This window comes from Patiria miniata, unplaced genomic scaffold (assembly GCF_015706575.1).
Source record: "Patiria miniata isolate m_02_andy unplaced genomic scaffold, ASM1570657v1 HiC_scaffold_24, whole genome shotgun sequence".
In the NCBI taxonomy this organism is placed as follows: domain Eukaryota; kingdom Metazoa; phylum Echinodermata; class Asteroidea; order Valvatida; family Asterinidae; genus Patiria; species Patiria miniata.
The window spans coordinates 3,563,689-3,577,182 of record NW_024037063.1 but is presented as its reverse complement, the minus strand read 5'-3'; the positions used below and the strand labels follow the sequence as shown (position 1 = coordinate 3,577,182).

At 41.8% G+C, this 13,494-nt stretch overlaps 1 protein-coding gene across 2 annotated transcripts; it reads left to right on the top strand.

Moving 5' to 3' along the window:
* The first annotated feature begins 7 nt into the window (after nt 1–7).
* Nucleotides 8–13,426, top strand: LOC119732437 (serine/threonine-protein kinase 31-like). Of its 2 annotated transcripts, none has more exons than XM_038205953.1 (25): nt 8–209; nt 1,050–1,135; nt 1,507–1,617; nt 1,775–1,827; nt 2,185–2,249; nt 2,766–2,924; nt 3,114–3,203; nt 3,338–3,496; nt 3,654–3,970; nt 4,425–4,641; nt 5,034–5,149; nt 5,743–5,920; nt 6,133–6,255; nt 6,782–6,910; nt 7,162–7,254; nt 7,404–7,559; nt 7,927–8,178; nt 8,571–8,675; nt 8,799–8,879; nt 9,068–9,190; nt 9,435–9,618; nt 9,892–10,082; nt 10,414–10,539; nt 10,905–11,415; nt 11,690–13,426. In XM_038205953.1, exons 1-25 carry the CDS (start codon nt 30–32, stop codon nt 11,803–11,805), a joined length of 3,921 nt encoding a protein of 1,306 aa, XP_038061881.1. In that variant the 5' UTR covers nt 8–29; the 3' UTR covers nt 11,806–13,426. The 2 variants fall into 2 exon arrangements, with proteins under 2 accessions (XP_038061881.1, XP_038061882.1); XM_038205954.1 differs by lacking the exon at nt 8–209 and adding an exon at nt 397–427.
* Nucleotides 13,427–13,494: the final 68 nt, after the last annotated feature.

The window sequence follows — 13,494 nt, the reverse complement described above, 5'->3', positions numbered from 1 at the left end:
CCAATCGAGCCCTGCAGAATCGTGACGTCATGAATAAGAATCCATGCACATGTAAAAACACAGGGCGCTATCTATCGCATGTGGTTGTGAGTTTTGGACAAGTTGATTCGTCCGCTACAGAAGTGTTTTATGTATGTGGGTACACCATGTCGAGAGGAAAACCGACATTTGATGTTTACGTGACCAATCTGCCAGATGACATTGACGATGTAAGAAAAACCAGAGTTTTTAACAAGCACCGCTCAAATTTTGACAGGCACGAAAATGTATTGGAAATAGTCTGGCTCCTTAATTGATGCGCGCTGTTAGCTCGTGTGATGAGGTTGGATACCTGTATGCTTGACATGTGGCTTGGCGGCAGGGTTGTTTATTGCACGTGTTTATTGGCATAGGGGGGGGGGAATGCATGGGTGAATGTGAATTAAATGTAGGTTGGGAAATCTTGAACATGAATTTTGATGTTTTTTGTATTAGTACGTAAACATCACACCTACACTACAGCCCCAGACAATGCCAGAAAGACAAAATGCCGTGATTTTTTTCTTCAACTTCAACTAGTTCAAGTTCAAGACTTCAACTTAAGTGAATTTCAAGTTCAAACTGATAAAATGTCACCTCACCTTGTGTCATATTTTTAATTGAACACAAATCCATTAGTCTTGGGTGGACTTAGCCCCGTAAATGTGGCCAGTTTACTGGACTACCTCCGTAAATAAAGGCCACACTTGCACTTCCACCATTTGTACAAAAACATGTTGAACATTTGGGCTTAGTATGTATTTCTTTTTTTGCCTTAGAACCATACTCACCCTCTTTATACTTATAGGCTAATCAGAAAGTGCTGCCTTTTTTATATGTCTAATTTTCGTGAAATTTCATGTTGAAATTTTGATACGCAAACGTGTGCAAACGAATCTGGAAATTTCACGATAAAATAGACATCAGTGATGTCCGTATACGGAAATCTTTCCGTTATTTTTTATTTGCAGCTAGACACTTTTTATTTCCACCTTTTAAATATTTCCCATCCTTTGCCTTTCAAACTGAAGGAATTTTTGAAGCAAGAGTTTTCTCGAGGCGGAAGTGTGCAGTCAGTGACAATAAAAGACGGAAAGAACAATGCTGCCAAATTTGGGTAAGAAAAGTTATACAAAAAGGAAATGCATGGCTGGAGCAGAAGTCTTATGCACGTTATGTGGCCTTTCAGTTTTTGAAAGGACCAACTCTGCCCCTTAAACGTACACGTCTTTGATCGTAGGAAGTTAAACAGATAAGTGATTGCAGGAAAGTACCTTGCCTGAGGACACAAACCCATCTGCCCATGTGATCTCCCTTTAAAAATATTGCCTTCAGTCCCTTACCACAGTGTGTGATTCTGACTGTGCTTGGGTGAGCAAAAATTGTCAAAATTGAATGGGATTTGAACTGTGTCTTGCATGGCCATAATGTGTTTGTCTGTCACCCAGGCGTCATTCATTTGATTGTTTGTTTGTTGTTTCTGTGTAGATTTGTGCGTTATTTGAAAGAGGAGGCACAGGATTCAGCAGTCACTCAGTTGAACGGGAAATACATCAAAGGAAATGTGGTGGTCGTCCAGAAGGCAAACTACAAGAAAAAGTAACGTTTCTCTTGCTTTGTGGGACTAGGTTTATAAGATGGTGACGTTGAAAAAAAAAGAAGCAATTACAAGAAAACCTTTCAAGTTTGCTTATAAATATGATCTTGTTTGTGTATGGACTGATCAAATTTGTTTTGCATTTCTTTTTTGTTCCAGGGGAAATACAGACACCAATGCACAGAATGGAGAGAACAGACGACAGCCGAGAGGTAACCTCAGTCTTCTGTAGTTGTCTGCTTTGATGTGGTCCATGGCAGTTTATGCACCTCCTGAAAGGGTGGGGGAGTTGAATGTTTGCCAGGGGTGCAGTTTGTTCCCCCCCCCCCCCACCCACCCACCCCCTCGACCACCCATGGGTGGACAAAACCCATTGACCAAATCACAACAGACACCAGTTGTTATGTTATACCGTGGTAGATTTTCCAACTGTACTAAATCTGTAAGATGTAATCAATAAGATAATGAAAAAGGTCACTTGTGAAAGGAGACTTTACCATTACAAATTGAAATACTCTGCTTTGGTGTAGTAATTCTGTCGTTTGATCTACCACTTGTGTGAATTTTAGGTAACTATCAAGCTAATGGTGTCAGGCAGCAAGAACCAGTGGATACATCTCCAGAGTACATAGAGGTTTGCAATAATTTTGTTTAAAGATATTTGCATTATTTTCAGCTTGGCAAGCTGCACGATCAGTATTTTTTTATTGTAGACATCTTTAAAGCTGTAAAAATCTTTGCAGACTATTATAATATCCTTTTATTCAGACATGCAGCAATTTGTTTTCCATCTCTTTCCTTACATCTTGTGGGTATCTTTGAATGCTGAAAGAATGGCAAAAAAAGTTAAGCCCAGGGAGGTTTTGGAAGATTTTGAAGTCAAGATCTCTGTTTTTTAACCATTAATCCTAACTCCGTAAGATGATTTACTAGGAACCTTCCTCATCCTTGCAAATTCCAACACCCTGTGCTATTAAATTGTGCACTAAACAGCTGGATTCCACCAAACCCTTGTGTTGGCGTTTGGCTGGTTGGAGATCGTGGGTTTACTTTTGCATGCAGTCTGTAACTGTACACGGGGCATTTTCACTTGAAAAAGCTCCTTGAGTGCACAGAACTTATGCTGATTTTTCTTGTAATGTTCTTGCAGCAAGCCATCCTGATAACATACGTGATAGACGCATGCACTGTTTTTGGCCAGCTAGCCCACCAGGACATGGCAGAAGTCAGTGCCAAGCTAATGATGGAGATCAACCAGTACTGTCCCGTGGCGCAGCAGATAGGCCCAGAGCAGCCAGATCTTAACAAGGTGGGTGGAAACTTAACGGGTGGGAATCCATATTTGAACTGGTAAATGTTTAGAGGAATCCTTTAAATACCATGGAAATATTTTAAGAACACTTCCTTGATTAGGTCTGCTGCCTGCTCCTTTTGAAAAAAACTGCGGTTCGGACATGAATTTTTTGAATAGTTTCCCCTAATTGATTGGTCTTGACAGGTGTATGGGGCTCTCTTCTCAGAGGATGGGATGTGGTATCGGTGCAAAGTCTCGCCGAATCTGGATGGGTCCGGTCAACAGGGCTCCAAGGTATGGCAATATGAAATAGATTTTAATCTAATATCAATGTGCCATCAGTGAAACTGTAGTGATGTAATTCCCTTATAAACTTTAAAATATCAAATTTGACAATCGAAAATATGCCTGTACCGTTTCCATTGCAGGTGCGTGTTCACTATCTTGACTATGGCAATGACGAGGTCGTTGATAGCAGCTCATTGGTAGAGCTGCCCATGTCGCTTGCCTCGCTACCCCCTCAAGCCCACATGCTAGTCTTCCGAGGGATCAAGCCCACAGCTCAGACTACAGAGGACAACAGAAAGGTACAAACTATCTTAGACAAGTAAACTTCACATTATTATCTCTTAAAGTCCTTCACTCGAACTATTCTCAACCCTCTACTTCTCTGCTCAGAGCCTTACTGATGTCCTTTTAATCCCTTCATACTCTTCCTAATCCCTTTTTATATTCCCCTCCCAGGCTGTAGAGTTTCTGCAAGCCGCCACCGACGGCAAGTCCGTCATGGCCCGCCTCTACCGCCCTCTACAGACCACCTCCAGCAGCACACCAGTTGAGATTTACGACGGCCCCAGCGGGCTGAACGACGTCTTGATCCAGAAGGGATTTGTTGTCAGGGTCCTGCCCCCCTCCCCGAAGCCACTCCTGGGCAACAGCCCTGTCACCGCTAACGCATCTTCTCCAAATACTTCCAGGGGGAGTCCCACCCCTGGAAATTCATCAGCCAAAAATGCAGGGAGGGGCTTGTTGGAGATGCCCCCTATGCAGCCCGACAAAAGGTTTGTTTAAGTCTGATTTTATTGGGGGGGGGGGGTTGAATATAAGTTTTAGCAAAGATATTGAATATAGCAACATTTTAACCTGCAACCCGGGAATCTATACATTTGTCCCACCAGGCATTGGTCTCAAAATTGCCATGTTTCAACTCGACAGCCTTCAAATATGCTGCAAGTTACTCACTTGGCCTCCCATTGTTTTGTTTAGTACCACACAAACACATGTACATTTGGAAGCCTTCTAACTAAACTCATTGAAAAAACTTAATCATGCGCACAAAAGACACATTAAAACGAATAGGACTGCCAACAAATGAACGTCCAAATCCCGTGTGCAAAAAGAGTACAGTTTTGAAGACCATTGTCAACTCTTTTACCAAAAAATGGCCAGTCCAAAATATTTCCTGTCCTAATGATCACACTCTGCACTGTGAGTCATTCTGTCCAACCCTTTCAGGAGCCCTAACACGGCTAAATCCCCGAGCTACCAGAAGACTGGATCCGCAGGGGCGACCACAGACAGACAAGGTGAAGTACAGTCGTTGAAGAAGGAGATCACTCACCTCAAGACAGACAAGGCCGAGCTGGTCAAGAAATGCCACGAAAGTGTGCGCGAGATCACCAAGCTAGAGGGGGAGAAAAAGGAGCTGCAGACCGAGTACCAGTCAGTCAAGGTACACCAGCCAAATCTTATTTTTATACCCTGGAACTAAATTGTGAAATTTCATTGGTTGAGAGCTAGTCATGTGACGTATTCAAAAAGAAATATAGAGTGCCATGGTCCAGTAGTTATGATGTCAGACTCGTGCGTGGTGGTGTGTGAGTTTGAACCCCAATGGGTTTGTCGTGCTTGTGTTCTCGGGGAAGACACTTTACCACAATTGCCTCTCTTCATCCAGGAGTGAAAATGGGTACCTGTGAGGGTAGAGACTGCACAAGACCATTGTTCATACACAACAAAGCGAGGGGGTTCAAATATAAACTATGTGACGCAGACCAAAAATTTAGATGAGGAAATGAAATTTGATTGGAATGTATCCTCTTCTCTTCTTTCTAACATCGACAGGAGGCAGCCACAAACACACTTTCATGCCTGAAGAAATTTGAAGACAAATACGAGACCGCAATGCAGACTAAAGCTGCGAGCTTGCTGGAAACACTTGCGGCCCTGAAGCAAATAAGGTAAATGAGAAGTCTACACTGCCTCACAAGTGCATCACTAGTACTTCACAAGTCTTATCGCAACTCAGTTCACAATTCCAGTCGCTAGTAGCAGAGGATGAACTATAACATAGAAATGCCTTTGCCACAGTAAATGTATATACCTCGTTACTTTTGGGGCTGGTGATGACTTGTAATGACTTGTAATGACTTGTGATGACTTGTGATGACTTGTGATGGACTTGTGATGACTTGTGATGGACTTGTGATGACTCGTGATGACTTATGATGGACTTGTGATTGACTTGTGTTGGACTTGTGATGACTTGTGATGAACTTGTGATGACTTGTGATGACTTATGATAGGACTTGTGATAGGACTTGTGGTAGGACTTGTGATGGACTTGTGATGACTTGTGATGGACTTGTGATGGACTTGTGATGACTTGTGATGACTTGTGATGACTTGTGATGAACTTGTGATGACTTGTGATGACTTGTGATGGACTTGTGATCCACCTAGCCTATAACACTTGTCAAAATGTGCACAAGACCTCATCTATAAAGCTCACAAGGGCTCAGTGTAAAACAAAATAGCTACGTATTTCTTTCAGGAAACAAGTTGTGATTGACCCCGACATGCCGGACCCAGTAGAGAACGCCATCACGCTGTTGACCAACTCCACCGACACATTTGTGAGTCTGACAGACGGAATCAATGAGGAAGCGGTGCAAGCAGCTCAGAGTGAGCTCAGTAAACACCAAGCCAAATTCTACCTACCAGAAGCAAAGGTAACCTTTTTTATATTTCGCAAATTATTTTTCATGGTTTTTCTGGATGTTTATCCTTGTCCAGTAACCGAGCATAGTTGTAAATAGTCAGCGGTCCTGAGTACTGTATCTTGTGCTGAAAAGTTGTCCAGTTTTGCCAACTTTTTTTTTAAAATTCTGTGTGGACAATGGGCAATTTATCTCTTCCCTCTTCTTGTTTATAAAATGCTCAGGATCAGTTAGATGAGCTGATATCGTCCCGAGACCAAGCCCGACAGAGGACGTATGAGGCCATATCAACGTTCCTGGATGTGGTTAACAATCTGCCAATGGCAGAAAGGAGAGCCAAGATCGAGGTAAAGATGCTAGACTTCTGTCTTGCTTCCGAAACTTCCACAGTATTAACGCTAACCCTGCCAGATGCAACACAGTGCAAGAGGTGTACAGTCTGTGGGACCTTCTTTTATCAAATGCAAAGACTGCCAATTCAGAGACAACATGAGACAACATGAGCTTGAACAATGCCTGTGCTGTCTCCTGATATAGTTGGCAACCAGGCTTTCCAAGGCAGTTTGACCTTGGGGAATTTTAACCTGTCAGATTTGGCAGGCTTGTCACTTTGACAACGGTTGCCTGCTGCGTTGGGAAGGGTTCCTGGAAGTAAAGGGTTAAGTCGCACGACATCAATTGCAAATTTATATTATTGTATTAAACATGGCGTGATTGTGATGTGATGTGTGACATGGTCAAGAAACCGGAACTGCCGTTTGTCCCTCAATTTTAATTTTGTCACACTTGAGGGACAAACAGCAGTTCCGGTTTCATGGAATTTTTACCAGCGTAACGTTTCAATTTCTGTCTTTTATCATATTGTTTTTCTAGAGTTCTTTGGGGGAGCTAGAGGAGACCTACCAGCACATGCTGGATGGCCCCACAGACGAATCGCTGACAGGACGTGGGGACGGAGACCGGGATCAAATCAACATCTGCATCAATTACAAAGAATGGAAGGTTAGGAAATATATATGACAACTGAAATAAAAATAAGATTTTCTTCTTTGGGTTTGGGGGGGGGGGGAACGAATTATTTTGAACTTCCTGTGGCGAGTTTTCACCAGTAATGTTTTGTGCCGTCATTATTGCTCTTACACTTACATTGACATGATGAATGAACAGTCCCTATGGCTGAAATTAGGTTTGCATTGACTGCTAATTTTTTACATGCTCTGTCTGACAGTTTGTGTTCCTTTTTCTTGTGTTAGGAGAAGAAGAGTAAGCAGTTGAAGACGCTACGTGAGACGACTGATCAACTGGCTGGAGTCTGGCGTGAGACTGTTCGACAGAACATGCTTGATGTAAGAGGAAAGTTTTGTTTTTGCCTTGCATCCCTGTTACAAGAATAAGAAAGTTTCCCCTTATGTGGAGTTAAATTTGGCACATTGCTGTTCAGAGAAATACAACAAAACACATCTGACAATTTACTTTATATTCACTCCACTATCAGCCATTTGACATGACCTCTGACCTCGCCAACCCGTCTGTTCCCCCATTGGACGACCTGGCCCAGTGCCTCATCGTTGCCATGGAAACAGAGATTGCCATGACGGGCCAGGACTCTACAGACCTGAAGGTTGATCCGGCTTTACTGCAGAAAAAAAAGGTATGAGAAATTGTCTTAGCACTACATCATTATTTCCCCTACTCATTGGGCCCACAAAACATTCCAAATATGATCTCACTCCCTGGGGAGTAGCTCGATGCTGCCCTTTTAACACAAAGCATAGTGACTATCTCTTCCCTCACATGTACCCATTTACTCCCGTGTTTGGAGAAGCAAGTTGTGACAAAGTGGCTTGCCCAAGGACGCATAAACCACAACCCCTGAGGCTGGACTCGAACCCCCAACCTGCGGAATAATCACAAAGCTTAAGCTACTCCAGACCACGAGCCTATAACTCCAAAATACTTGCAAATATAAACGCAGCTTCCCATCCTTAACTCCTTTACCTCTGACTTTTTAATCTTAGGAAGAGAAAGGTCAAGAGACTGCCATTCTCAACAACACAGTGCGCGTCGTCGTCAAGCAACTGGGCCTGGAACTAGACGCCATAGACTACATCATCAGGCAGAAGGATTCTTACACGGCAGCTAGGAATGACTTTGAGAAGTGGCTTCAAGACAAGCCTGATGTGTCCTGCTTGCAGTCCATCCAGAAAGAGATCAAGACGTTGAAGTCTAAGCTGCGTCACAAGCTGGCTGATAAAGATGACTTGGAAGAGGTGATAAGAGCTAAAGTAGCTTTTGTATAGAACTTGAAAAATTTCCTAAGTCATAAGTCGATGTCTAAAGTTATAAAAATCTTGAGTTTCGTTATAAGCTTATTATTGTGACAGAGGCACTCCGTTGACATTTCTATTGATCCTGTTGTGACTTGTGATCTGATTACAACACTGCAAAGGAATCTGCTTTGAGATCTGAAGACATATGAAATTCATCAAACACACGTCAATCACATGTCAATCACATGTCAATTACCTGTCAATCACATGTCAATCACGAGTCATTCACAAGTTAATCACATGTTAATCAGAAGACAGGCACATGTTAAATACAAGCCAATCATAAATCAGTCAAGACTTAATTTACATGTATATTTTTTTTCCTTGTGAAGGATCCAGATTTAAACAGTGGCGGAGAACTCCAGAAAATTGAGAAAGAACTTACCCGCATCCGTGCTGACTTACAGAGGGCATACGCCGAAGAGGACATACTATTGGTGAGTTATCAATCAAAAATTTGCACACATTAAGATGCAAAGTGGTTGTGGCATATGCATCAAAATCATCAAAGTAGTTGTATGACTCTGGCTTGAATGATACAATTTTTTTTTCTTGTGTAGGAGGAAGTTTCTGAGTTGAGTCGAGTCCATTTCCCCGAGCTTGTGCATCAGTATCCGACTTTTGACATCGAAAACTACCTGGTAAGTGCACATGTACTATCCAGTATAAGCTTTCAAACCATAATCTTGGACTTTTCTTCCATCATAAACAGGGATTCTTGCTGACAAAAATATTTGTTGAGCAAAGATAGAATACCAGCCAAAATGTATGCAATGTGTATACTATTCAGTAAACCAAGATAAAAAACGTATTTTTTTTTCATCTGTAGGATACGCTGGGTCTTGTGAAGCGAGGTCGTGACCTTCAACAGTTTGACCTCAAACCGTTGCCAGGGTGCAACAAGAAGATGATTCATCTGAGCCAGTGCAACGGCAAACCCATCCTCATTAAGGTAATATTTCCCTGTTATGGCAACGAATAGAAATATTTAATAAAAGAGGCGAAATAAGGACAAAAACTGCTTGGATAAGTTGAGTTAGTAAGGTGAGGCCTTCCTTTATGGGAAACTTGAGGATTGTTGCGTAATGTAGCCCCACTGTCATACTTTCTAAGCTTGCAGGACGTACCTGAAATTTCTCATTTCTAGATACATATAAATGCATGAACGCTTATGGCTTGCTTGTCTTCTCCTGCAGTCCTTCTTCATTCCGGATGATGCAGCACGGAAGGAGTTCCTCGTTCAAACCGTAAAAGCCATGACAACAGGCTGCGAGGGCCGACTGATCGCCAACGCCGTTTACTCGCTGTCCAATCTTGGGGAGGTCCACCTCCTGCTACCCTACATCGAGATGGGCTCACTGGAAGCGGCTGTGGCTAAAGGTAGATTGGCTTCCTTGCATTGTCTGTTAGTCGTAGTCATAGACAAGACTTGGATTGGTTCCCCTTTCACAGCCTTTCCCGATCCAAACAAGCACGGGCATTCTGCCGCAGCGGTAGAGAGCCTCCTTTGACACATTTGCGCAAAGCACGCATGACTTATTTTTGGATGGTCTGAAATGTGACATAAACAACTAACAATTTGCCATCAGAAAAAAAATGGTTATTTCTATCACAACCCTCTGACTACCTACCCTGTTCCATCACAAAACACAGAAGGTTGCTTTGCTGCCAAACCACTGACCGCCAAAGAGCTGCAGTCCATCTTCCGTGATGTCTTGACTGGTATTGACCAGTTGCAAGAGCTCAGTCAATCCACTGTCCACGGTGCCGTCCACCCAAGGAATGTCCTGCTGACCAGCCGCAGCTCGGCCGTGCTTGCCGAGTATGACATCACCAAAACACCCGTGAGTAGATTTAAAATGGACTGTCTGTGCTCTTCAACAAATTTGATCTTTCTCTGTAGACAAGATTTTCAACTTGTGTGATCAATTTTATCCTAAAATATACTACTTTTTCCATTTTGGGCGTCTGAAACCCTCTAAAAATTCTTTTATTTTGGGTGCGTTTGTGCACTGTGAGTAAACTGGTTCCCGGTCCACACATTATCAAATCTGATAGGGGACAGGAGCCAGTCTACCTTGGGAGAAATGAATTATTCACGGGTAACAAATAATTTGAAATTTGTAAAGTAATTATCCCATAACTAATCTTGGGCTGATTTGTTTTTTGTCTTAGACTCAGCGTGCCCAGCAGGCCTATAAGAGTGATAACGGACTGACTTTCTCTCCGCCTGAAGTCACCAGCGGTCTGCCAGCGACACCTGCCTGGGATATGTACAGCTATGGCATGCTACTGCTCTGGGTAGGTCATTTGCTAGTCTCAATTTACAAGTCCATCAGAAGTCAGTCACAAGTCCATGCAAGTCAGTCACAAGTCCATCACAAGTCGGTCACAAGTCCACGCGAGTCAGTCACAAGTCATCAAGTCCCAAGGACACAAGCTAATCAGATGAACCATGACAAAAGCTTTCCTTCGTTACTGTTCCTTCCCTGTTACTTGTGTCGGACTGGACTTGTGAGTGGACTTGAAATTATGGATGCAGATGGTATTGGCATATCCAGCAGACTGACCAAAGATTGCAAAAGCAAGGTTTAACTATGGCAGATGGAAAATTTTGGAAATTGTTTGTAGCACTCACTGTCTTCTTTGTTTATTCCTTGTGACAGGCCCACTGCCCAGATGAACAGTTTTCAACCCTCCCAAATGGCACACCGGATCTGTCCTCGGCTGAAATGAACCAACCTCTGAAGGAAATCATCTGCTCGCTCCTAAGCCACGCCCCTGAGAAACGCCCAAATCCAGAAGAGGTCATGGCAATGGACTACTGTACCAAATCTTTGCCAACTGAGGATACTGATGAAGTGACGGAAGATGTTTTGGAAGAAGAGAATGGGAACAAGGTGGAAGTCGAATCGGGGGATCCTAGCATGGATGAGATACCCGAAGTTGAAGCTAGTGTTCCAAAAGACAGCAATGCCGTCACAAGTGACGGAGATCTCGTAGAGGACAAGGCGTCTCCTCTCGAAACACTCCAAGATGAAAAGATCGACACAGAAGAGTGTGGCAAGGAAACGAAGGGGGCGACACCTGAGGAGCGGGAAGAAGCGAAGACAGATGATGCAGGGAAGGTTGATGAAGACGAGAAAACTAGAGACGATGCAAAAACAACTCCACAAGGTAATTGTATTGTACGATTTGCTCACTGGCATGTTATAAACGTTGCTCTTTTACGCCATCCAGCTTGCCATAAAAGTTTAAAGAAAATGTTTACTGCATGGATATTTCTTGAGAAATGAGCAGCCACATACGCCAAGGAAACCTCCCCCAAAGAGATGTTTGTAATGTAGCCCTCTTTGAGGTACATGCTTTTGTTTTGCAAGCCTCGGTCTGACAGAATGCTAGGTTCAATAAGACCCTATCTGATTTGAAATTCCACTTTTTGGATTTTCAGCGAGTGCTCCATCCTCAGGATCCATCCTCCTGAAGAAGATGGTGGCTGCCATGGCAACCACTGGAGAGATGGGCAAAACAGACGCCGCAAAGACAGTGGATGGGTCGGAAATCTAACAGACGGAGATGTGGAAGGAAGGCCACAGAAGCATTAGTTCAAGAGCTTTCATTTTGTTGTATTCAAAATTGTTTGAGAAGAAAGCAAACAATTCTGCATTGGATAAAAGCCATGGCGATTCAAGGTTAAAAAAAAAGTGTTCCTAGATCATTATTTTAGCGGTTTCCTCAGAACAGATGTTTGGAGATTATTGCTTTAAGTTTTATTTCAGAAATCAGCTTTTAAAACTTTTTCCCTGAAGTGTATGGGAGGACACAAGGGTAAGATTTACAAGTGTTATGAAGAATGTATTGAATGATTCGAATGGCAAATGTGATTGCAATGTTTTGTCCAATTGAACTAAAAATTTCAAACCTTTAAAAGGAACATTTCTCAAAGCTAGACAAGCATGTGTTATTTGGGGAAAATGTGTTAAAATATCAAGGAAAACCAGTAAACGTGGGTACTTCGATAATTGTAATGGACTTTGTGCATGAACAGATGGTGCTTCATCCAAGCGACAAGGCAACTTAGGTTTTTGAATTTTTATGCCTCCAGTGCCCATGTAAGATATGTTACATTCCAGTTTTTTCGATATTTGTATTCGATTCGCCCCACTGCTTTACTCTAAAACTATTTTTCTTAAGAAAAAGCAAACATTCAAGTTCAAATTTGTAAAGTTTAAGATGCCTAACATTTTTTTCAGCAATTTCTTTCTTTATGACGTAGATGTTCCTTAAGGAAACTTTTCTTGTTTTACGCTGTTTACCCAAATGTATATTCACTACTAACTTTGTCTGTCTTTTTCTTGTACTTTTTTAGAATTTAGACTAAACCACAGACCAATTAGTTTGATCGTTTTGAGTCGTATAACCTTTCCTTTTTAAAATGTTAATTTTTTTTCTCAGGTTTCGAAAAATAACACAGGTTAGTGTTATCTTAGGCTGAATGAAAAGAAAATAACGAGAAATACAAACTCTTTGTTTTCATTTTCATTCATTTTTCTTCTTTCTGAGATATTTATATAAAGTCGTCAGGATATGTCGGCAGAACACAAACATTTATTAGTTTTTTTCCGCCTAAGAAATTAATCAGTTACAACTTAACAAGTATCTCTAGGATTTTCCTGAGCAAAATTATGCATTGAATACATCTCATTGGGTTAGTCAATTTAAATCTTTAATAGGCAGATCCGGCCGTGATTATTTTGATTTCAGGTCTTTAACTTTTCACAGATATGAAAAAAAGACACAAATATCATCATGCTACATGTTGAACACTTCTATTTTAGAAAGCTCCGTGTTATAAATTAACAGTTGCCAAAATATTTGCCAATGTGCTATGTTCTGTTAATATAAAAGTAACATTTACATATATACGAAAGAAAAACTAAAGTTCATTTAAGCAAAGTTATTTGTATTGTTCGTTTTGAATTCAACATTCACGGCAGTGTCGTAGGTGCAACAATGCTTCGTCCCCAAATGTGGCAGTCAAAGTTTATATCCTGAGTTTATCGAGCAACGTTTGCAAGAACTTGGTGGCATTAGCCGGTTTGAAACGCTCTGAGGCGATACAATATTGCCTGTCCACAGAAATGTACTGGTACAAAATCTACCATTACGGCAGGAGCAAAAAAAAAAACGATTTTGATTTTACCATGTGCCTTGTGAAAAGCCTTGAGTTTTATATTTATTTTGTTATATAACTAA

Excerpts from the sequence above, each read along its gene's own strand:
- LOC119732437 (XM_038205953.1), top strand. The coding sequence starts at position 30 with ATGAATAAGAATCCATGCACATGTAAAAACACAGGGCGCTATCTATCG. Across the intron at positions 3,204-3,337 it reads CCGGTCAACAGGGCTCCAAG|GTGCGTGTTCACTATCTTGA; the intron begins GTATGGCAATAT and ends TTTCCATTGCAG. Across the intron at positions 5,150-5,742 it reads GCGGCCCTGAAGCAAATAAG|GAAACAAGTTGTGATTGACC; the intron begins GTAAATGAGAAG and ends TATTTCTTTCAG.